We start from the raw sequence: 25,159 nt of genomic DNA on the forward strand, positions 1-25,159 counted from the left end.
ACGTGTACACACACACACACACACGCACAAAATAAATAACTGTAAAGAAATGTTAATGCAGTGAGTTAAGCATAGTGTGTGCAATGACTGCTCTAGTAGAGAGAGCTCGGCAGCTTTATCGTCTCCTTCCTCCTTGACAGAGACTGCACAAATGCTCACCACACATTTCCACTCTTGTCAGGGTGGCTCAGCTAAAGCAGCTAATTTTATCAAGCACCGTTTTCCTGGAAGACTGTACCAAGGAAAGGAATCATATTTTCAAGACATTAAGATCCTGTCTGGGTCATGTCATTGGGACACTACCATGGTCCCCAGGTCATGAAACAATGGGCATCTGATGAGAACGGGGCTAAGAAAGAGCATGCTGGAGTCTTTTTGCAAATCCAACCAAAACCTCAAAAGATAAAGAACCACGAACATCATTCCTCCTGCCAATAGGACAGCCTTTCATTCAACGACAAAGTAATTTATTATGAGAAAAAAAAAATCAACCAGAAATGGGAAGGGCAAGGCCATGAGGGGAGAGAGAATAGCAAGCCGGATCTTTAGCTATAGATTGAGAACTAGTGCAATGTTCCCATAAATTACACCAGACAAGGCTGAGCTGAGACTCCTGCATGCATGACTACACCCAATCATGCACATACCGACTGCCTGTGTTACAGTGGGCAAGGCACTCTGTGTAGTCCAGAAGACAGTGATGAAGAAGACACAGGAAACTGACATCTGAAAGACATCTATGTGGCCACAAAGGAATGGGCCAGTGCCACTCCTGGAAGTTCCATTATAAAGAAATTTCTGGGAATTTAAAACACTCCAAAAGCATGCAGCTTACACCACATACAACATCGATGGCCTTGTTAAGAAAGCAACTGGATGTCCTGCCAAGGAGTAGACATCAGTAGAAAAACACTTGGTAATGTGGCCTTGATGCCTGGGTACCACAATGAGAGTGACTTGTTGTCTACACCACAGGACAAGTTACAGGCACTTTTAACATCTAAGTGAAAGGATTCTAGTTTTGAAGATTAAAAAATAATTCTGTGTATTTTTAAGTTTATCCATATATTGAGGGGGAGAGGCAGAAAGAGGGAGGGAGAGAGAGAGAGAGAGAGAGAGAGAGAGAGAGAGAGAGAGAACAAACACTTGTGCCATGATGTGTATGTGGAAGTCAGAGGACAACGTGGGAGCATCCGTTCTCTCCTTCTACATGTGGGTCTAGGATAGGTCAGGTTTGGTAGCAGGTGTCCTTCATCCTCTGAGCCATCTCGCTGAACATTCTCTACTGTGACATGCTCATAGAGAGCTTTCTGAAACTTTTACAGATGTCCATAGGTATTTCTTTCTCTCCTAGAAGTTTTCAGTTGTCTAATTGTTCTTTATTCAGCTTTGGCTTTCCCTGACACTGGAGCCATTGCATGCCATTTATCTTCTGAAGCAAGGGCCTGGCTTTATGTAAAATCAGTTAGTCTGAACATAACATTTTTACTGGGATACATTAAATGGTTTGATTTCACCACGATGTTTAGTGCACGGCTGAAGAATAAACATTAACTAACTGAAATGTTTATTGCTCAATATACCAAGATCAATAATACCATAATGAGAAACTGATATGACAGTTGTAATCACATTCCTTCCATGACAAATGAAAGTAGTCTCCACATGCAGTAAATAAGGAATCTTAACAAAACGATGGAAGGATTATTTTTTTTAAAGAATAAGTAGCAAAATGAAGGAAGGGCTTTTGCTAGTAAATAAAACATTTCTATGGCGCTTTCGATGCTGTCAAAAGTAGCACACAGTGGTGTTGGTCTTCGTGCATTCACAGAGTGCAGTGGGGACTTTGTAAGTCTTCTTGGCCCTGGGGAATGCTGTCTGGTGTTGTTTCCTTACTGACTGCTTCAATAAGTTTCACCTTATCTTCAGACATAATTGACCATACGTGGTCACTCATTAAACTCATGTATTTGTTCAATATGTGGCCAATTTTCTCTATCTCTTTTATTGCAGTTCACCTCTGAGTGGCTTTGATTATAAGCTCCTGGTAACAAAGCCTCCTCACAGAAGAAAGCTGAGTGAGAGATGCTATTCGGTTTGTGCTTCTGGAAGATGCCCATATCAATTATCAATAAAACTATTCATTATTTTAAGCTGCTTAAATTTTAGTTAAACTACATGTACAATGTAGTTAAAGTATAACACCATAAAGTGTATGAAAGTCCTTAAACAGAAATGGTATGTCAGTCTAAAAGGCATAAAAATCAAGAGCCTTTACAAATTTAAACACCAGGTCCCCTAAAGCAAAGTCGTAACCAAGAGTCTGGTAACTATGTAGCCGAATGCAAGCCTGTTACGGTATTTACAGTGACCCAGGAAAGACAGATGTGTTCTACTGTCGTCACAGCTGAGAGCAGAACTGATGAAGACACAGAGGTACATCGATAAAAGACACCTCTTTAAGGTGAACGCAGTGAGAGGAAAGTCCTCTGCAACATGAAACCAAATATCAGGACAAATATTTCAGAGTTATGGTGAGCAATGCACAGGGTCAGCACCATGAAGCTTAGCAAAGAAAACCTGCATGAAGGATGCTGAATGTGTTGGCTAGGTGGCTTGGCCAGCTTTCTTAGACTCTGTGACCCTTATGTCTGACACATCAAATAGTACAATCCTGTAAAGTGACTATGAAGAAACAGAGAGCAGTAATTGTGGCAATGTGCTTGGTACACTGGTGATGCTCAAGATGGTGACAGCCTTAGCCTTCCAAGGGTGTGCAGCTAAGATGCCAAACTGCTCTCTGTCTTAATTCTTATTCTGTGGCCATGATAAAACACTTTGACAAGCCCCTTAAGGGAGAAAGGTCCTATTTAGTTCACAGTTCCAGGTGCCAGTTCACCATGGCAGAGGAGTCACAGCGGCAGGAGCTTGAGACATTCTGTCCACAGTCAGGCAAGAACTATAAATGTATAATCCTATAATCACCTATATAGGATTAAGTGTGTAATTAATTCTATACAAATCTCTATAGTTCAAGATGCCCTGCCTAAGACATGGGCCATCCACAGTGGGCAGGTCTTCCTACCTCAGTTGATGTGATCAAGATAACCCCCACTGATATGTCTGTCCCGCAGTCCATCTGCCAGGAGAGTCTAACCTCCATCACGTTGACAGTTAACACCACCCATCACACCACCCATGTGCTTGCCCACACACAATTAACTGGGCCTTGCCAAGGCTCTTTCCTGTTGGTTGTAAATGGCATATCTGCTTCCTGCCCAACTTAAGATCCTAGGTATGAATTTGTTAAAAATCTTCTTGAAAGATGATCCCCCTGCTATTGTCACTTTGAAGTGCCTCTGAAGATAAACGGATGGCTGACCGCTACCCAAGTCTTCCCTTGCGTCCAGTGCTCTTCCACACGTTTGATGTTATTATCTCATTTAAATCCTTTCAAACAGGCCCATGACTTGGGTACTATAATTAGCCCCACTTTTCAGCTGAGAAGCCACAGCATGAGCATATGGAGAGTTACGTGACTATTCCTTACAGGAATGATACCATCGAAGGGCAGTCCTAATCCTATGTCAAATTAGAGGTTTAGATGTTAAATGGTATGAACTCAGAAGAAAAAGAAAATTACTATGGGACTGAGCATGTTCATGAAAAAAAGAAGAAATTAAATCTGAAAAATTAGTAGTGCCTGCCCAGGTAGAGAAGACAATGGTATTACAGGTATAAAGGTAGAAAGGAAAGGTATACAGGTATAATGGTATAAAGGAAAGAATGTGGCCAGGGTTACAGAAGTGAGAAAGCCAGGCAGAAGAACTGACAGGCTGGGAGTGCATGTCGGCAGATAACAAGCACAGCTGAGGAGTCAGGGGAGCACCAGGGGCGAGGAGTTAGGGGAGCACCAGAGGTGAGGAGCTGAGGAGTCAGGGGAACACCAGGAGTGAGGATCTAGGCAGGGGTGTGGCCCTGGGGGCTTTGTTTCATCTGTGTTCCTAAGTCAGCCCGTAGTCCTCTATGCTCCACGGATTGCCCAGCAGGACCTGGGCACAGGCGCTCCTCTTAACAGGGAGAACTTAAGGGGAGCCCAAAAGCAAAAGCCTGATAATACTAAGTGACAAGTTCTCAACAGGAGATCAGCACAGAAGCTATGCCAGAATTCAGTGGCACTGTCAGGTATCTGCAGTGTTGACGTTTTATTACTGCTGGACCTATCAGTGTATTTAAATATTGAAAGGACTTACAAAGAATGTGAACTATTCTTTATGTTCATGTTCTCATGCTTAGGGACAGAGAAAATATTAAAACAGAAATCCTACAATTAAAAACAGAGAATTCAGCCTGGCGGTGGTGGCGCACACCTTTAGTCCCAGCACTCGGGAGGCAGAGGCAGGTGGATCTCTGTGAGTTCAAGACCAGCCTAGTCCACAAGAGCTAGTTCCAGGACAGCCTCCAAAGCCACAGAGAAACCCTGTCTTGAAAACAAACTAACAAACAAACAAACAAACAACAACAACAAAAAACAGAGAATTCATTAATAAAAATGCTATAGAATTTGCACAGACAAGAAACAAGTCCCACTTTGGGCTAATAAGCGATAATATTTAACTAGTCTTTCCCAATCATAAATACCATCACACTGATCCACTAGGCATAACAAAGCCATAACAAAGTTTTTATTTGTATCTTTCTGAGTTCTATGTCAGTTTCAATATTTCACTTTCTAATTCATACAGGTAACTTCTCTCTACATACAAGTTACTAATAGCTCCCATTGTTATGACCAGTTGACTATTGGATGTCCTCTACTTATAAATATGTACAATGTGGATCAGCTTTTAAATCTAAACTTGCTTGGTTTTCAACATTTCTAAAACTTGGTAGGATTAATTTTTTCCTTAAATTGAGGGAGTGGCATAAACCAAGGCAAAGAAGAAAAGGCCTCCTTTGCTTTTTGAGGAATCTGCCTTCTATCAGTTTGGAGGGAAAATGTTTCCTTCATTCCTAACATTTAACAGTGGTGTGTCAACATCGTTAAGTATCCACAGATTTCAATGGAACATAAAAGCAGTAATGGCTAATGCCATCTTGACTGGCTTGAGGCATGCCTAGGGAATTAGTAAAGAACAAAGCTATGAAAAAAAAAAAAAGAATAGAACAAAGCTATGGGAGCATTTCATTTCCAGAGGTTAACTGGGAAGGCAGCACCACACAGAATGTGAGCAGTACCATCCTATAAGCTGGGCTAAAACAGGGAAGAGGAAAGCCAGCAAACACAGAGGTACTCTCAATCAACATATCCCTCTCCCTCCTTTTCCTCCCTTCCTCTCTCTTTTTTCTCCCCCTCCCTCTCCCTTTCCCCACTCTCCTCAATCCCTTCACTGTGAGCTGCCCTGTCCCACCAGGCCTTCTCTGCCATGGAACAGTATGGTCCAAAGCCATGGGTACAGTCCTCCTCACAACTTCCTCCCTTAAGCAATGAGCCCAGGTTATTGGGAACAGCAGCAAGCAGCTTACACAAAAGCTTCCAGGACATCATCTGAACCAGACAGGGACAAAGCCATGTGTAGACACACCTGTGTCAAAACATCATCCAATCTAAGCTGCCCTGTTTAGTCCCTTTTAAAGGTTCACACTGTGAGAATGGCGACCTCTTCCTCCTGTGGGGAGGATTCTCTGGGCCAATGGTCGTAAATAAGACACCAAGATCACAATGGCTTTCTCTGGCATTTCACTCCTTGCTGAATTCTGCCTGAGCAGTTCAGTTTCACCCAAGTTAACCAGCAAGTACCAGGAAGACAAGCTAATGGCTGCTCTCCTTACTTCCCGTACATATTCTTAAGATGGTATTGTTTTTCCTGTTATAAACATTTTCAAACAGAAAGAAACAGTGCACTGTAAGTGCATCTGCAAAAAACAAAACAAACAAACAAACAAAAAAAGGTAAACTGAGCCCTGAGGTCTGGGGGCTGCTATGGGACAGCAATGTGAAAGCAAATGCCCCACATTTCAGAGATGAGCATTGAGCCTGAAAAATTAGTGTTGTGTGATCCACTAACAGTTTATAATGCTCAGTTCACTTTAAATTCCTGAGATATTGCAGAAGATTGCAAATGGTCAAAACTGTACTTTTTGAATTGTATTTTTCTGATTAGAAACGTAAATATATATGTCAGAGTCAATACACATTTCTAAAAACTTAGTGACATGTATTTCTGCCACAGAAGAAAATAAAACTGTAACTATAACTGATCTGCAACGGCAATACACACTGTGACTTATTTAAGGGGAAAGATACGGATGCTGTATGCTGGGGTGAAATGCATCAGATAGAGTGATGAGCAAGAGGGTAGAGAGTTGGCCATACATGTGACAAAGTATTGTTGTTAGTTATCTATTCTATATGTTATATATACGGATGTTCACTGTGAAATTCACTTTATGTTGGAAACTTTTCATAATAAAATATTGAAGGAAAATATGAAATCATAGAAAACTACAGACATTCAAGAAAAATAAAAGCATCACACAGACACCAAGCACATACATGTTTTGTGAACTGTCTTCCCCATTTCACTTCCAATAAACTCAGCATGTTCCAAATGGCATGTGATGTCACTGCACAGGCAACACTGGGTTGTCTAAAAGTCTTCACCCACGCCCACCTGACACAAATCCCTACTCTCTACACCACTGACTGACTTAGAATAAAGTCAGAAGTACGACTTCTGACTCAGGAAGGAAGCATTTTCAGGACTGCTTTTTAAACCCTCCTCCAGAAGGAGCATATCACAGAACCTGTCTATGAAAAGGCCCGAATCTAAACTTAAACACTCTCACAGATATAACCTGTCACTTTTCATTTCTACTAAGAAACAAAGGCTCTTTAAAAAAAATCTAAAATAGGCACCTCAATTTCTTCTCCACTCTGATTCCTAAATGCTGAATCCAAGTCAGGGGTGTTGACTAGGACTTCCTGAAGGAATAGCTGCCCCAGCAGTAGCACAGGAGCTAAGAGAAACTAGGGTACCTTTCTGTGTCAGTGAAGAAATCGCCAAAAATCACCAGTGAATGTCAAAAGACATAGAAGCCAGCCTGAAGGAGCTTTTACTTGCCAAGCTGGTCCTAATTTAAACACAAAAGTGCATAACTGGAATGGATTATGGATCGTGTCACTTTGAAGTATAAAATCATCTATAAATAAATAAAGCAACCGTCCAGTATGTAAGGGGAGGACAGGAGGAGGAATAGGGGAGAAACGCTCAGAAGGGGGAACTTCTGCTCTTGGCACAATGATCTATCATGGTGATTTAGTTCTACCTAGAACAGGATCATCTGGGGACACAAAGCTGAGGGAAGATATTTACATAGCCTCAAAGTGGTTCCCAACGGCTCATTACAAAAGACAAACAGGCATTTTCACTGCAGAGGAATTGCGTGAACTCATGACCAAGGGTTCAAAAGTAACACCACCAAAACCAAGACAAGCAATACCCATGACACTGCACTAAAGACCACCAAGGACACACAACCCCTACAACAGTCCCACTACAACCACATAAACCAAATGAAGGGGAAATCGGTAAGTCCAAAACAAGGGGTATTCTGCAGAACAAGTGTTCTCTGCTTTTCAAAACTGACCAAGTCTTAAAAGGCAAAGAAAGGCAGGGAAACTGTTCCCAAATAAAACAGACTAAACAGATACATCAGCTAGACGCCATCTGTCATCCTGGAGTGCAACCTGGGTTGGAAAACCTTCCCATAAAAGTCTCTTGGGACAAATGGCATTTGAAGGTGGACTATACAATAAAGTAATGTGATCACTCAATTTCCTGACCTTGTTCACTGGATTTTTAGGCGATGCTAAAATACTCTGAATGAATGCATATAGCATCTGTAGTTTATTCTCCACAGCCAGCAAAAATAAAATAACTATAATTGCATATAGATCAATAATATAAATAAGAGAAAAGGCAGATGCTGCAAAATGTCATTAAGTGGTAGGTAGACTTAAGTGTTATTATAGAGGCCATGACAGTCTTGTAATTGTTCTTGGTGTTTGCTTTAAATAGTTTTTTAAAAACATTTTAAGTAAGTGCAATTTTTGTTCTTTTCAGTAGAAAGGTAACATGTACTTGCTAAAATAGAGAAAAGTACCATATCCTACTACACTAGAGGCCACAAATGAAATGCAAGCCAATAGCCACATAAGCCAAGTTTAAGAATTTAGCAGGAGCTGGAGAGATGGCTCAGTGGTTAAAAGCACTAGCTGTTCTTCAATTCCCATCACCTACATAGCAGCAAAACACCAATTCACATAAAATAAATAAATAAATTGCTGGGCAGTGGTGGTACAAGTATTTAATCCCCGCACTTGGGAGGCAGAGGCAGGCAGATCTCTATGAGTTTGAGGCCAGTCTACAAAGAGAGTTCCAGGACAGCCAGAGTTGGTCTTGAAAAACCAAAAAAGAAAAAAAAAAATGGCTAAGTTCACAAAACATAGATTTGTCAAATGTCAGGTAATTCTCAGAGCTCAATGAAGTGAGTTACAGGTAATTTATTAAGTGGTCTGCTCCTTCTAAGACTCCAGAAAAAAAAAAGACCAAGAAGCATAGGATTGAGGATATAAGGGGGGGAGGCAGGTTTTAGAGTTCATCCCCTTTATCTTATCACATAAAAAGTGCCTAGCCAGTAGCCAACACACATCTATAAAACCCAAGTCCACAGGGATGCATACTTCTCTCTAACCGCCAAGCCCCACCAGACTTTCACATCACTCTGTGAATTTAGCAGTGGGGTTTCCTTGCAAGGAGATGAATAATGACCATCTCTGACGATAACAGGCCCCTAAGCGGAAGTGCAGTTTCTGCTTTTTCCTACTCACAAGTTTATGAGTTATACTCTTGCAAGAGAAAAGCAGGATTTGGCAGCTTCCAACTCTTGCTTTCATCCTGTGCTTTCCTGTGTCATTTTCTTGGCCTCTCACACCGTAAAAATGGGACAATGTATGCACATATGCTGGAGAAGTAGAAGGTGAATGGGCTACAACTAATGCTTCCTTTCAAAACCCGCTACCTGTCTCATCCAATAGCCATATAAGAAGCTCATTGGTATCAAAGTCCCACAACCTACCACTTAACATCCTTACGTAAATGAATAGGACTGGCTTGTTTTCTATTCTTACCTGATCAACTAGAAGTCTCAGACTAAAATCCTGAAGAACAGGAAGCCTGGCCTTTTGAACTCTACCTGCTCCTTCTGGAGTGGCTATTAGATTTCTCAATGCTCTACTCCCCAATCTATAAAATGGGGACAATAATACAAACTTAGTAGCTCAAAGAGTCCAGTATCAGAAATGGTTCTAATGCAAGAACTGATCTTTACTTATCACCCTTCTGCTTCACTGTAAAACCTACAGACAGTCTGTGACAGAGACACCTCAGTGCCACTGTCCTGGTTTCAACAATGTGAGAGCTGGCTGAGCTCCAGCTGCAGAATACTGCTGGGGGAAGGGGGACATGCCTGCAAAAGTTAACACTGGATTCACATCTCTAATCAGTCATGATGGCTCACCGGTGGCAGTCAAGGATAACAGTAAGATCTCTTTGGGGGAAGAAAGCATATTTGCGGGAAAGGAACAATACTTAGTGAAAACGGAACATACACACAAAAGTAATGGCCAAAATTAGCATCAAAGGGTAAGTTTTAAAAGCTACCAGCAGGACAACTACAGATAATGGTAATATACTGCATATTTCAAACAGCCAAAAAAAAACACATTTGAATGTTTACACCATAAAATGTTTACACCAAGGCAATGGGTATAATGGCTTAATCATACAATGCATACATGTACTGAAACATTAACAGCTCATTGATGTTCATTGTTTTTGTGGGTTCCTAGGGTCAGTTAAAAGGATATTTAAATTTCTAAAAAGTACTTTAAAGAGAAAGTTACCAAGCTTAACGCCTATGAATCAGCTATACAAATTATTTAATTCTTTAAGTACCAAACTGAATGTAATGATGGTGGTGGTGGTGGTGGTGTGTGTGTCTTTGCATGTGTCACATTCCTAAGAAAGATGAAAACTCTAAGAGTTCGGGGATCATCTACACCCAACACGAGTTCCAGACTCTAAAAGACAAGACCTTATTCTGATTTTTACAAGGAAAGGCAACACCACCACCACCTAATTCCTTATTTCACAAAACACTTCACTGTGAGTACAGGTGAAACCTAAGAAGCTTGTATTGCTTAATTCAGTATAAAAATAATACTCTTATTTTTTTTTTAAGGCAGCAACTAGGGACCACCCCCAACGCAAGGGGTGGAAATAGTAAGCAATGAAAATGTTACCTGTTACTCTATACTGCCCCCTTTCGGCTGCCCTGGAGAAGTGAACCGCTCAAACCCTCCTGGTTCTGTAGGACAGCCAGCACAGAGAACACGGGCTCTTTTATACCATGGAAAGAAATCCTCTAGCTTCAGATGACCCCTAGTAGAACTCGACCCTAAAGCACACACTGCAATATTTTCTATTTATGGGGTTCAAAGGACCGGCCAGATCGCTTCCAGCTCTGTGTCCCTCTAACTCCAGGCTGAAGAAAGGCTTATTATATAAGAGCTGCTGTGTCCGCCTCTGGTAGCAGAAGATCTTACTTACCTCTTTCTCTATTTTGAGTAGCTTCTTTACAGCCACCTCCTTGTCCTGTGATATCCATTTGGCTCGATAAACACTCCCAAAACTTCCTCCGCCGCAGTTTTCAAAAAACTGCAAGTCGTCAAACTTAATTTGCACAAAGGAGGTACCAAGAGACGACATCTCATAATGACAAAGTAGTAAACGTCCACAAAATCTGAAGAGAGAAAGAAGAGAAATGCTGAATCACAAATAAGTTAAAGTCCTGCTGTAGAGATTCATAACAAGACTTGGGAAACTTCCAGAAAGACTGCGATGACTTCAGAAAGAAGAAGAGCAAGACAAACACATCGGAATGAAAATGCTTACCCTGGCAGCCTGCGCAAAATTCAATAGCAGCTTGTCCAGGCTGGGAATGGCTCAGATTTCCCCCTAACAAAACCTGTCACAGCGCTTCCTACACATCTTGAGGAGCTCTGCCTAAAGGCTACTGTGTCACCAGGTCTCCTACCAGGAAGGCTTGACACACAGAAACCATGCTTTCAACAGTAAGCTTGCATAGCTCTTCTGGCATGCTCGGCATGCCATCCCTCCATGTTGCCCTTGCTTCACAGGAAACGGACAGCCTAAGCCTCTGAGCACCCTAGCAGCCGCACAGCCAAAACGCTGCGGAGTAAACATACATCCAGTGTTTAGACTCCAAACAAGATTTCACTTAGGAGTGAAAGAAAAGCTGGCCGAGCACTGCCAAACGTGGCTCACTAGGCTGTACACCACAGCAGAACTGATTTTCTAAGAGACGTTGTCTCTGATTACAATATATTAAGTCACCCAAAGAATACTGCCAGAGAAGTTTAAAAAATATTATGCTTGTCTCCAGAGGAACGGATGACCCCTCCCAGATACTGAGGCAGTGAGATCCTCTGTGATTGAAGGGTTCATACTCTGTCCCAGGTATGTGTCCATTCCTAATTCCCTATGCCAAACCATAAATTATCAGGAAAAACAAAACCCAAAATACACAAAAGATGGAGTAACCTTCTGAGCAAGTGTAAAAAGCTACAAGCGGTGATAAAAGAACCTGCATATACATCCCTTCTGTAACTAACCAGAATATTATAACCATGGAGCCAAAAGGTGAACCCTGTATTCGAGGATACTCTATAAAACAATAGGCTTATACTCTTAACGGTTGCCATCATGAAAGACTTAACAAACAGAAAGGGAACCATCTATACAAGAATGTAACAACAATCCCCCAACGGAGGCCTCACTCTCCCTGGGGAATGGATGGGGGCGGGATGGGAGTTGGGGGGGGAATAGGAGGACAGGAGGGAGAGGGAACTGAGATTGATATGTAAAATAAGATTGTTTTTAATTTAAATAAAAATTAATTTAAAAACTTTTAAAAAGAACGTAACAAAATCTGTGATGAAGTGTTATGTGTGGTCACTCTGCATTTATTCCCTATAAACATCTAGGTATACTGAAATATGATGCCTGCAACTTACTTTAGGATGAGTCTGACACCAGCCCCAAAAGCACACAAGGGAAGGGGACACAGTGTGTAAGAGGGAACAAGAAATGTGACAGAATTAAGAGCTACAAATCAGAAAGATGGTGAGCATTTGACCACCCTGGCAATTTTCTAGAAAGTCTGGATATTTTTTTCCTTCCAAAATAAAAGGTAGAAGGAAGCAGTCTGCACCACTATAAATTCAGTTTCTGCATTTACAAATGTGGGGCTTTGCTGAGAGACGCACACAGGCAGCTCAGAGCTTTCAGAGTACAGCTGGCTTAGCCATCCCATTTTAGGAGCATCAGCTCAGTGAAGAATGTTGATTTCTTACGGGAAGTCCAAGTCTGCGCCACATTGGGGAGAAGGCAGGAAAGAAAAGCTAAGCGATTTGTTTATCCTCTAATGTTTAGAGCCTTCTAATGTTTAGGAGACTGAGTCAACACAAAAACACAGGGAGTAGCACAGACACTGTCTATTGCTACGTTCAATTCAGCGATTTTCCATGCAGACTCACTACAGTTCATAGTTAAGTGCAAGAGAGAAGGTGTATAGAAAACATAGGAGAATGTGCCAGACCAGCGCAGATAGTGTGTGCAAAGCAAAAAGCTCTTACAATAAATGTCAAATGCTATATGCTAGATCTCCACAGGACTGCAGAGGACAGGTCTCTGTTTTTATAGTTAATTTTATCCAGTATAAGAATTTAAATTGGGCTGCAAGGCTTGTAAGACAATGCTAACCCACAGCCTCCCTGTTTCCCCACTCAACTCTCACTGCTGAGAAAGCGACTCCTATCGGCTCCTGTGAGCATTCTCTTATTTACCACATTTCTAAGTGATGCATTTAAACACTGTGCCTTCTTAACTTTTCCCATTTCAGATCTTGCTAACAGTTCTCTGTGAGGGATTCAGTTCTCACACACCATCCTCAACCTCATATGTTCAAGTGTTCATATGTTCTACCCCTCTGTTTACAACCTCAACATTTGGCTAAGTCAATATTCATGGTTTATAGTAGTCTTGAAAAGTCAATATTATTCCCAGCACCGCCATGCAGCAATTGTATTTTACTTGGATAACTGTGTTTCTTCTGGAGTTATTCGTTGCCCTGTTTTTGTCTTCTATTGTTTGTTTAGCTTTTCATACTACTGATAAACTTATCCAACTCATCAAATTCTCCCAGGAACTGTAAAATGCCCAACAAAGTAACCCCCCCACCCGCCACACACACACATAAAACCCAGGAGGTTCTTCCTTCATTCTCTGTTATCCTGGAAGAAGGAAGATGCTGGTTCTCATGGAGACATTCTTTCTAAACACTTCATCTTGATTCAGTCTAGCTGGAATGGCTGCTTCCCAGGCCAGACTGTAACTGGGATTTCATCTCCTGTGCCATTCAAAGGCCTTCCTTCTCTGAGGGAAAACCCTGCCCCAGGATTTTCAGTTTCTCTTTCTTGGTTTACTTCTGCATCATGACTACACACATCTCACACTGGCTCTCTGAGGGCACAGGATTGTGGTTTTTGAGTGTCCGCTGGCAGCCTGTCTGCTGTTCTAGGAAGGATAGTATCCTTTATGTAATTGTGAAAGTATTATTTCATTTTCTTCTCATTTTTTGAAATTTTATGAGTGTGAAAGTTTTGCCTGCATGTGTGTCTGGGCTGCAAAGGAGCTGACGGGGTCATCAGATCTCCCAGAAAATGGTGTCATAGGTGGTTGTGAGCCACCAAGTGGTGCCGGAAACTGAACCTGGGTCCTCTTCAAGAGCAGCAAGTACTCTTAACCAATGAGCCATCTCTCCAGCCCTCTCATCTGATTTCTTTTTTTCCCCCAAATATTCATGTTTGTATTGTATATGTGAGTGCTTGGCATGCATGTATGTATGTGCACCATGTGCATGCCTGATGCCTGCAGTGTTCAGAGAAAAAAGCATCAGATCTTCTGGAATTAGTTACAGATAGTTGTTAGCTCCCATGAGGGTGCTGGGAATTGAACCCACATCCCCACAACAAATGCTCTTAAGCACTGAGCCCCTCTTCTCCTTTTGAAGGCAGCTATGGAACAGGCCGATGCTACTGCGATTTCTAGCCCTTTTCACATTTGTTTCTAAAAGTTTTTAGGATCATTTTTTATCTGTAGAATTCTGCCTTTTATTAGGCTATCCTTGGAGATGATTTTTTTTTCCACTCACTGGTAGGACACTCAGTTCCAATCTTTAACTTGTGTCTTTGAATCTCAATTGTCTCTTTACCACTTGAGTCACTTTTATTTCATGTCTTCTTTGTCATACATGCATGAAGCACTGCTTGCAGCCCCCCTTATGTGCTGACCTCTGTCACATTTCCATGCTGAGTGCAGGCAACATATCTGCTTCAAATACCCTTCTCTACCTAGCAAACCTGTCCCTAACCATGTCTTTGAAGCCCATATGAAAAAATGCTTCTTTTTATCTGTTCATCTTTCCCATCAAATTTCCACCAGAACACAAACCTCATTCCATCCATACATGAAAACTCATTTCTATCTATACCTGCATTTTCAGCGCCTCACTTAAAACCAAACACACAGTGTGCACTTCTCCTATTCTAAACTATCTGTTGAATTAATGGCTTTTGGTTCATTTTCGCACTTATAATTCCCAGAGCTGCACAGATTTCAATCAAACTAAGGAAATGCAGACCTTCCATTTTCACAGTGCCCACAGAGGAATCTAAATCTAATCCTGTTTGAAGAGCTGCCACCACCGGTTTCTCGGGGAAGCTGGGCTGCCAGTCCTGGGTGCCTCTCCGTTTGGAATGAGTTAGAGGAGGGGTGGAGAAACCCTTTCCAAAACAAAGGATGAGATCAATAAGGACTAACTTGAACCCAGTGGTCAGGACCCTTGGCTATGATCGCCTCCCCTGATGAGAAGCAACACTGCACATTCTTCCACATCAGTTACTCATGCTGTAATACACCCTGCTGTTTAGGTATTGGCTCTATATAAATGAACTATGCAATTACTTGGATGTTTTATTGAGATTGTAAAAAATTAAGTCCCTTCTGATTTTTGAAGAGATTAACAATTTTTTGAGTGGCTTAGTTCAGGTTTTAACTCCAGTGATCTCAGCAAGGCATTATACCCTTCAGTTGAAAATTTTGGTTTAGCTTTCTATACCCATATACATACATACATACATACATACATACATACATACATACATACACACATATGTGTGTGTGCATATGTAAGTGCACATGCATGCATGTGTGCATGCACATGTATGCATATATGTCAGGCTACATATGTATACTGCTTCCCCTTTCATTTTAAGTCACTCTTCAGAGAAGATCAATTTATGAGGAGAAGAATGAAATATGAGTTGCTGTTAAACAAACCCAGAGTATGTTAGGGAAGATGCTGATCAAATTATAGCATCAAGACCTGATCAAATTATGCTCTAGTTTTTCAGAAATATCTCTACTGTCTAGACCAGTGGAGCCATCTATTAGACAGGGAAGCCATCTATACCCATTTACTTACAAAGGCTACCAGATCACACACAATGTTTTCAACCCACGATGTCTGAAGATTGGCTGTAACATAATACAGGCAATCATACACAACACTGCAAGTGGACTCGGAATAGGAATATCACTAAAATCAAAACATAATAAGGGGTCACAGATTTGAAAACGATAGCAAGTTGGTTAAATCCAGCCATCTGCTTACTTGAGCAGCAGCCAAAACCTTGTGATTTTAAAAATGTCCCCAAATTAAACATACAAAAATAATTTCAACTATTAACCAAACCGACAAAAGCATATATAGTATCATTTAGTTAATTATAAAAGCAGAATGATGAGGAGGTAGAAAAACCTTAAACGGAGCATTATTTTACTTTTCTGTTTCCCATCCTCTCAAAAAGGGGGCTAGGTCAGGACTTAAATCACAGATCTTTATTTTGCTCCTTGATTTTTCGAATTGGTATCAGTCTCAAGTCAGTCATCTGTCTACATGCCCCATAAAATGTTTTTTAAAAAGATTAACTGAATGCCTAACATTTGAAAAGCAGAGTTTTAAAATCAGATGAGACTGAGTTGAATTCTGCCTCCACCTCTCTTGAAACAATCATTTTTCCTCCAATGATGACATTTCTAAACCTCATAAATGAGGGTTTTGAAACCACTTCCATTTGATAGCCCTGATGGCACTGGGAAGCATTACTTCTAAGCACAGATGAGCAACGCAGCAAGTGCAAAGATGCAGTTAGCCAGAGTGAGCCGCAGACCCCAAGTACAAGCTACCTGAGCTCAGGCGAAGGACTGTGACTCTGCAAAACAGGTTCCCCACGAGGCTTCCCCCAAGCTCTTCATGGGGAAACAGAGATGGTGTAGACGGGCCTGGCGCATGCCCCGCAAGGAGTCTACACACAACAGGTGGAAATGGTAGCTTTGTAACTGTTGTCATAAGCTTTGGTGCATCCATTCTTTCAGCCTTCATAATCAGGCATGTTTCCCCTTCCCATCTTCAGAACTGCATTCTAATTTATTTCAGTCACTTCTGTTGCACAAGTATTAACAAATTGTTCATGGATTTCTAAGTCTTGTTCATCTTTGCCGATGTGTCTTAATTTCTTCTCACCCTTTTGTATTCTCTCCACTTGGAGGTTGGGTCACTGTGAAAAATCTATCCTACTAGCAAGGATTATTCATTTATCTTGCAGACAAAGGCTTGCTATGTTGTCCAGGCTGGCCTTGAATTTGTGATCCCTCTGCCTCAGCTTCCCAAGTGCCAAAGTTAAAGATGTTCACCAACACACCTAGCTGTAATTATAACTTTTTTCCTTTCAAACTATTTCCATAGAGATGAATCCTACTTAAGTTACTAGAAGTCTTATTTTCCTTTTCACTCTTAGATACTAGTATTTGTAGAACATATTTATTCAATTACAGTACTCTCTTTCTATAGTCTTCCTTCTGATTTTATCTACTCATATCACACGGGCACCTAATTCCAGAAAATTATAACCTACTTTATCAAATACCTCCACATCATAATGAAAATATTTTTTAATTAACTTTACAAATGAAGTCTAGAGTTTCTCTGGATTACCTTATTACCAAGTGTATATATATGGACCCATTATTTCTAATGTGCATACTTCCTCTTTTTATTTATTTATTTATTTGTTTATTTATTTATTTACTTATTTTCAAGACAGGGTTTCTCTGTCTTGCTTTGGAGGTTGTCCTGGAACTCGCTCTGTAGACCAGGTTGGTCTCAAACTCACAGTGATCCGCCTGCCTCTGCCTCCCAAGTGCTGGGACTAAAGGCGTGCACCACCACCACCCAGCACTTCCTCTTTTTCTATCCTAATTTATGCTTACTTTCCTTTTGTCTTTCTTCACAAAAGTAGTTATAAGTTTATTTCTGCCACAACCTAAGAATAAAAACTAATTTGTGTCATCATGATCGAAACAAACTTTTAAATAAGAGATTTCTCAGGCTGAAGAAAGGGCTCAGTGGATAAGATTACTTGCTGTGCAAGAAAAAGGACCTGGTACCTATTGGCAATGCATGCCTGTAATCCCAATACTGGGGGTGGGGGCAGAGACATGTGGATTCTGGGAGCTTGCTAGCCAGCCAGTCTAGTCAAAATGGCAAGCTTCAGTTTCAGTGAGAGACCTTGTCTCCAAAAATAAGGTGGAGAGAGATAGAAGACACCGAGTATCTTCCTCTGGCCTCTGCATGCACTTGCCCATGTATGTGCACACATACACATATGCATATACCACACATACACAAGGAAGGAGGGAAGGGGAGGGAGAGAAGAAAGGGTTTGGGGGTCGACAAGATGGCTCAGCAGGTAAGCACACTGGCCAGCAAGCCTAAGTTTGATCCTAGGAACCCACATAGAAGAAGAAGAAGGAAGAGGAGTAGGAGGAGGAAGAGGAGGAGGAGGAGGAGAAGGAGGAGGAGGAAGAGAAGAAGAAGGCGGCTCCCACAAGTTGTCCTCTGACCTCCATGCATTGCACACATCCAAACATACACATACACACACAATAAATAAATTTTTAAAAAGTTAAAGATGATTTCTCAAAAGCAGCCCTTAGCCTCTAACCAACCTTGCTCTGATGTGTGTTTCTTCACACAGTTCAGTAAGTAACTGTATCAAAACCACTTATGGTAATGTGCTTTACAATGCTGTTTGGAATTACTGCCCTGTATTCTTTTAAGGGCATATCTTTCTAAAGAATGGGGAAATCTTTGGTTTGATGCATTTCTTCATATTGTCAGGGCCAGAGATTTAAAGAAGCAATCCCTGAACAGACTTCTCTGTGTCCTTGTTTTAAAAAGAAAATCATTAATGACAAAAGCTACAAAATGAGGTCTATGGATAAAACTAACTAGAAGCGTGTCTACTTTGCTATTTTCTTCAGAAACGCTTTCAGAAAAGAACCCTTCACATAAAATAGGTTGGGTCTGGGAAACAGGACTTCTTCCAGCATGGCATCTGAGAAAACACAACTTTAAACAAGAGTCCGAAAGAGAACAGACGATTCCCCTCTCTATCTGTGCTTTACCATATAAGTAATGCGAATCCTCAGCGGGAGCAAAGGTTAAAGCAAAACAAGCTAGTTAAATGCAACACTCTTATTCATCCATTAATATTCCAATAAATGAAAATCAACTCCCATGGCAGGCTTCCTTGCCAGAAATGCTGTTAGCAGAAATAAAATAATTGAGAACCAGGAAGTGGTTGGTGGACAAATGTTGTGTGAAACAGTCTATGCTCAAATAAAGCCCAACTAGGAAACAAGAGGTAAGTACATTGGGTCCTGGACCACTGGAGGGGCTCTTGTGGAAAGAGAAAAGAGATGGGACTGTCATTGAGTGAAGCAGGAGAACATGGAGAGGGCATATCTCTGGGGCTGCCTAGAAGATGCACAGGTGCCCAGGGGATCCTCATCTGGGTAAAAAGCCTACCTCTAAGCCAGCCTCTCACTCATCCTGGGGATTTGCTGTACAGTTCTCTACTTCAGAACTGCCCCTGTCAAACAGGAAATACCCAACCAGCCTGGCTTCTGACAAACAAGGTGCAACCTCAGACTGGCTACCTAGAAGGAATGCTTCCTAACAAGAATCAATATGAAGGTCAGAACCAGGACAACTGAAGGAAGATGAAAGATAAGACAGACACAGAGATATTAAAATTAGCCAAGAGCAAGACCTGTATTATGCTTTGCTGACTTGAGAGGTAAAAATTATCTGTGGGTGCAAATTACACAATTGTTGGTGACTAGTAAAGCCCCACAAGAAACTATTCTGCCCTCTTAGCAGTGAGTGACACACCCCTGAGTGTTCAACAGGAGGTGGGGGTAAGGAGTGGAGATCCTGCATCAGTGAGACAAGAATGGATGTGTCTGTCAGGTCTGCTACAGCCTGACAGGCAGGATGACTAACCAGGCTAGTATGAGGTGCTGACAGACCATCTTCCTTTACTAAGAGATGCCCCTGTCAGTAAACACGAGGGGATGTTCAGGAATCTACATCTTTGATGGAAATAATAGGAGTTCTTGGGCCACACTCTTGAAATTCTTCTCAAATAGCTGGAGAGGTCCACATTCCAATGTCTATCTGGATTCTTCTCTCCCATCTCCAAAGGAAAGAACTATTTCCATCTTGGACCATTAGGATAACCACAGACTATACAGATTCTTGGGATGACGAACAAAGTCAATTCTTTCCCTAGCAAAATGGAGTCACATTACCTCTTCCATCAGGCTGGGCGACAAACCTTAACAGAGTCAACCCCATCTTCCCATGTGCTGAATCCCACATGTGCACTACACAACATTGCAGAGAAGGTAGGTAAGTCCTACAGCACCCATCTGACTTTAAGATGTGGAGGAATAAACGTGTCTGTTTATATTGCTTTGCTCAGTTAAGTAAGACAAGCATGGAAAGTATGGATGTTTAAGGTTAAATGAAAGATTTTAAAGCAAATGTTTGCCTACAGTGGAGGTGTGTATGGGCATACCTGCCGACTTTTAAAGGGGCACACTTTCTCCTTCACAGTAGGGTATTTTGATAGAAAGCTTAAGCAAATTTACTCCATGACCTAGAGATAAATGTGTTCCTTCTCCTTTAGGGTTTCCTATGTGAAGTCCAGAAATAGGTCCAGAATGGAGTGATGGACCCTGAAGGCTGAGGCTACTCAAAAGGAGCCCTACAGATGGTTCCAAGTGATCTTAGTTCTGGCTTCTCTGTCATAGCCTTCCCATGTTCCCCTAACTTCCAAATGCTATATATATATATATATATATATATATATATATATATATTAATCTTCAGTTTCTTCCCCAAAACACAGTATTACAGCATTGCTTTGGAAACCCTTGTACACAAGAAGGAGTGGCTAGGTAAACTCCATCTACTCTCAGCATAGGCATTTAAGTATGACAAGGACAGGGCAAAATACTGTAGGCAAGCCTTGCCTGGGAAAGCTGAGGCAAGCACATGGCTTGAGAAATGTGGGAAAGCCCTCTCTGCACCCAGTCACGGTAGCTGGAGCTTCCGGGACGAGCCCAAGCATTTCCAAATGCTGTCTCATAGACCTCTCCCCAGGATGCAGGTATCTCCATCTCCCAAGGGTGTAAACATTGGCCAAGCCTGATCTACAAATGACACAACTGGGATTCAACTTGGGTCACCTCCTTTTCTTCCACCGTGTGCCCTTTTTCTACTCCATCGTTTACTGCCTCCTAATTTTCCTTTTTCTCTTTAAACAGACCCATTTCTTGTTACTGTAATGACTGGATTGCTTACTATCCTCGTATTTGAGGCTTAAATTTTCTTTTCTTTTCTTTCTTTCTTTTTTTTTTGAGGCTTAAGTTTTCTATTAGCAATGGTGTCAATGGGTTAAGTATTACATGTATGACTCCTGGTTCTCACGGTGTTTTAGTGCATTGGGATTACTTAACTCCTCTTATACTCAATGCTTCAGCTGTCTCTAGGAGGATTGGACACAAAAGTAGATCAATCAAACCATCAGGCTCTGGCTCGGATGGCTCTCTTTGGATACAGCTGGAACTATGCTTATTTATGTGTAGTGGGCCAAAGTTAATAGCCACAAAGGAAGTAGCCTAAATCTTCCCCACAGTAAGTGTCTCAGCTGCTGCTATTATATTTAGATAGACCGGTCCCCGCCCCTTGTCAGTCTGTCCCGTGCATAATAACATGGAAAACAAATGATCCCAACTTTTATTTCCAACATCTGAGGGCACAGAGGCTATCTTATTCCAACAAAGTACATCACCACAAACACCTTTCCCAGCTCAGCAGAAGAGCTCACTGACTTTTCTCTGATTGTGTCAAGTTCTAAACTCCACTGTCCATTTTGCTGGGCACTCTGGGAGCTTCATCTGACCTCTTTCACAAAACGTCCCTGTAATTTCTCCAGTGTCTCCCCTGATGATTCACTTCCTCACTCAACACCCTTTGTAAGTCCTGTTTGTAATTCTTCGGTCCTATCAGACTCAGTTTCACCGCTTAGCCCAGATAGGCACCAAGCCAATGTATTGCCAATAGCACTCACTCTGCACTAACTTAAAATACACAGTGCAGCTTGCCAAGTTTCCTTATTTGGCAAGAAGGTCCCTCAGTTCCCAAGATCTTTGACCATCCATTTTTAGATCTCAATCTGTGTGCTTAATATTTGGTTATTACTTCCCTTAATGTGTTCTTATGTACCCCCCTCAACCAAAAATAAAAAAAATCCTTCTAAAGGATCAATCATCTACTTGCTTTCCTAGACAACAAAATGTTTCCCACTTAAACTTTGACTTGCACATTCTTCAGTTAAAAAAAAAAACCTCCAAAATAATCCCCAAAAGTACTTGTAGAAATTACATTGTAAAAGATTAAAATAAACAGTACATAGTACTCCAAAGGGCTATTTTTCCTCTATCTAATTCTCTTTCCAAACAAGCTAAATTCATGTTCATTTACAGTCTCCCAAATCTCTCACAATTGTAACAGGAATCTAAAACAAAGACTCTACAAACGACCAAAACCATAATTAAAATGCAGCAGTCACTTTTTTTTTTTTTAAATCAAGAAAGGAATGAAATTTTACTGTAGAGACAGGCCTACAACAAAGAAGTCTGCTCTTGAATCATTTGTTTATTTTTATCGTTAAACATTTTGGTAGGTTTGGATCCACTAAATCCTGGCAGTTGGTTTCATCTACCGTCAAGAAAGCCAGAAGATTTGCTACAAGCACTTCAGGGGTAAAACAGGAAGACACTTTCAACAACAGTGTGAACTCAGATAGCCTCAATCCATTCTGGAAGACGGTTCTCATACGCATTATTAATGAAGGCTGCTTATTGTGAAATCGCTGGAACGGGCCACCAAATGGTGTGCTTTCATTATTAACGAAACTAACAAAAATAGTAATTATACTCTCCATAAACAGTGCTTATGCAGGATCTCCAGGCGCATGAGAAACATACATTTTGAGCAACCCAACAATGACGTGCCATTGTTTTTCAGACAGTTCCATGTCATCTGGGCAGTTCAGAATCAAAGTTTTTCTGAAAGCTGTCACGCACGGGGCGAGGCGTGCCTGAGGCCGGGGGCGAACTCACCGCGGAGCCGGGTGAGGGTCCCCGCGCCCACGACACCCGCGTGTGCTCCCACCGAAGGCAAAGGTGCTCGGGAAGGGCAGCCGCCGCGGGCTCCCCGAGATCGCCGCGGGCTGTGCCAGGCCGGGCTCTTCCGGGCACTGAATGTCCCACGGGACTGTCCCGGACTTGCCCCAAGCCGTACTCGGCCCAGCGGCAGAGGACCGCGGGGCTCCAGGGCACCGGGCGCGGGCCGAGGACAGCCGCCCGCCGAGCCCCGGCCTCCCGCACCCGCGCTGCCCCGATCCCCGCAGGCCCGGGCCCCGCCGATCCTCCAGGATGGTGCTCCCTCCCTCCTTCCAGTCCCCCGCAGCCCCCTACCTGGCTCCCGGGCCGGGTGCGAGCGGCGGCGGGGGTCGGGGACGGCGGCCCGCGCTGCTCCCACGCTTCCGCCGGAGTCAGGAGTTGAACATTCCGCCTCTCCGCGCGGCGCCAATGAGGAAGACGTCGCGGCAACAGCACCACCTACCTCCGGGCGCGGAACCGCCGGCCGCCCTGCCTCCCGGCACGCCCGGCCAGACACCCAGCGGGAAGGCCCGGGCTCGGGGTCACACAGACCCCAGGCGCTGCATGATGCTCTGGCTGGGAAGGGGACGGAAGGGAAGTCGATTTCTATGGAGTCAGGGTTGCGGGTGCCTCAGTTGGGACCATCTGTTGAAACAGGTACTTTGGAAATTTTGAGGAGGAGTCACGACCTGCTGCTCTGGTTGGTGACTTTAAGATAAAGTGCCTGCGATTTCACATTGAGGTGACAGAGTCCATTGAAAGTGTGGAAAAAAAAAATAAAAAGTGGCACCGGGCTTTAGGAATATATATATATATATATATATATATATATATATATATATATATATATATGGACTGGGGAAGATGGAACTGGGTCGGGGATGGGGGGAGGAGAGAAGAGGTAGGGGAGACATTTTCTGAATTAGAATCTAGTCACTCACACACCTGGAGAATTGTGGAAAGTTGAAATGGAGTAAAATGGGTGTTTGTGTTTTAGTGCATTGCTTTCTATTGGAGCACGTGGCATAGAAGCCTTAAGATTTTAAGCCACGTTCTTTCCTCTCCATTCATCTTAGAGGTGATTTGGAGAATTGCCTAGGGATGGAAACAGGATAAATGGTAGATACTGTCACTTCCTGCTTACAGATGGGACCCCGAGGACCTGAGTGAGAGGGTACAACATGGAATCTTTTTTTTTTTAAAAAAAAAAAAAGAAATTGGAATTGAGAAACATGTTTCAGAAAGAGGCCACAGAAATTGGTGACCCATTCGATTGGGAAAGAAGAAAGAGATGATGCCAGGATTTGAGACCTGGGTGACTGGAAGAATGGTGTGTCATTGACAGAAATAGCAATCTGGGGAGAGGAAACTGGCTTCCTGCTGAGTTTTGAAGTCATGAGAGGAAAAACAGGTAGAGATGAAACAAGAAACGGAAATGAGAAGAGAGGCCAAAGGAGAAATAGAAATTTTGAAAACTGTTCATATATGTTTAGCACATGAATGTGGAAGGGTGGATAGATATAAACTAATAATTTTTAAAAGCCCTCTTGGTCTGTTATTACAAAGGCTGAGGGTTTTAGATTAATAAATTACATCTTGGTAACCGAGAAGACTGAAGAAAACTGTCACACTAAAAAAAAAAAAAAATTCTGTTGTAGGTGATCAAACAATTTTAGAAGCTGCCTGTCTACTCAAAAAAGGGTGATGGGCTCTTCAGCACACTGTGAGCAGGAAGAGATACGGTCACCATACCTTAGCTTTATTAAGGGTGCCTGGGAGTCAGAGAACCTGGCGTTGCTGTTGCTTCTTCTCTGGGTTATCAGGTGGGCACTTGGCTTGACAGACCTGTTTCTTCCTCACCAAACTAAGGTGTTAGGCTCCAGCTCACCTGCCAGCCAGCCAGCCGTGCATTACTGGGAGTATGTAGCTTAAAAACCTCCGTATTTTAATCTAATTATTTCTCCTCCTCATCCACTTTTCCGTCACTCTATTTTCCTTTTATAATTAGGCTCAGAGAGTAACCAATAGGAACAATCAACTCTACAAAATAGTTTCAAGACCATACTTAAAGGAGCATGTCAGACATCCCCGTCTTCCTGTGTGTGTTGCAAGTTCCTCGAGGCCATACCTTATATCCTATTGAGCAGGACCACGACTGTAATTAAAAAAAAAAAAAAGCACAATGATTCTGTGATAAACTTCTTGCCTCAACCTCTTTTTAAGATTTACTTTTGTATGTATATGAGTGTTGCAACTGCATGTATGTATGTGCACCATATGTGTGCCTGGTGCCTACAGAGGTCACAGGAGGGTGT

The 25,159-nt window shown here is 42.2% G+C and overlaps 1 protein-coding gene across 2 annotated transcripts in view; it reads right to left on the reverse strand.

The window, feature by feature from the left end:
- Positions 1-23,305, reverse strand: part of Map3k20 (mitogen-activated protein kinase kinase kinase 20) — a 154,546-nt gene extending 131,241 nt beyond the window's left edge. The window contains exons 1-2 of one of the 2 annotated variants that reach the window (XM_027420180.2): positions 23,160-23,305; positions 10,674-10,866 (exon numbers count right to left, since the gene is read on the reverse strand). In XM_027420180.2, coding sequence (XP_027275981.1) covers positions 10,674-10,832 — 159 coding nt within the window. In that variant the 5' untranslated portion in view covers positions 10,833-10,866; positions 23,160-23,305. The remainder of the gene's footprint in view (positions 1-10,673; positions 10,867-23,159) is intronic. The other variant, XM_027420184.2, reaches the window with a different exon arrangement.
- Positions 23,306-25,159: the final 1,854 nt, after the last annotated feature.

The sequence above is a fragment of the Cricetulus griseus genome, chromosome 6, assembly GCF_003668045.3.
Source record: "Cricetulus griseus strain 17A/GY chromosome 6, alternate assembly CriGri-PICRH-1.0, whole genome shotgun sequence".
NCBI lineage: Eukaryota > Metazoa > Chordata > Mammalia > Rodentia > Cricetidae > Cricetulus > Cricetulus griseus.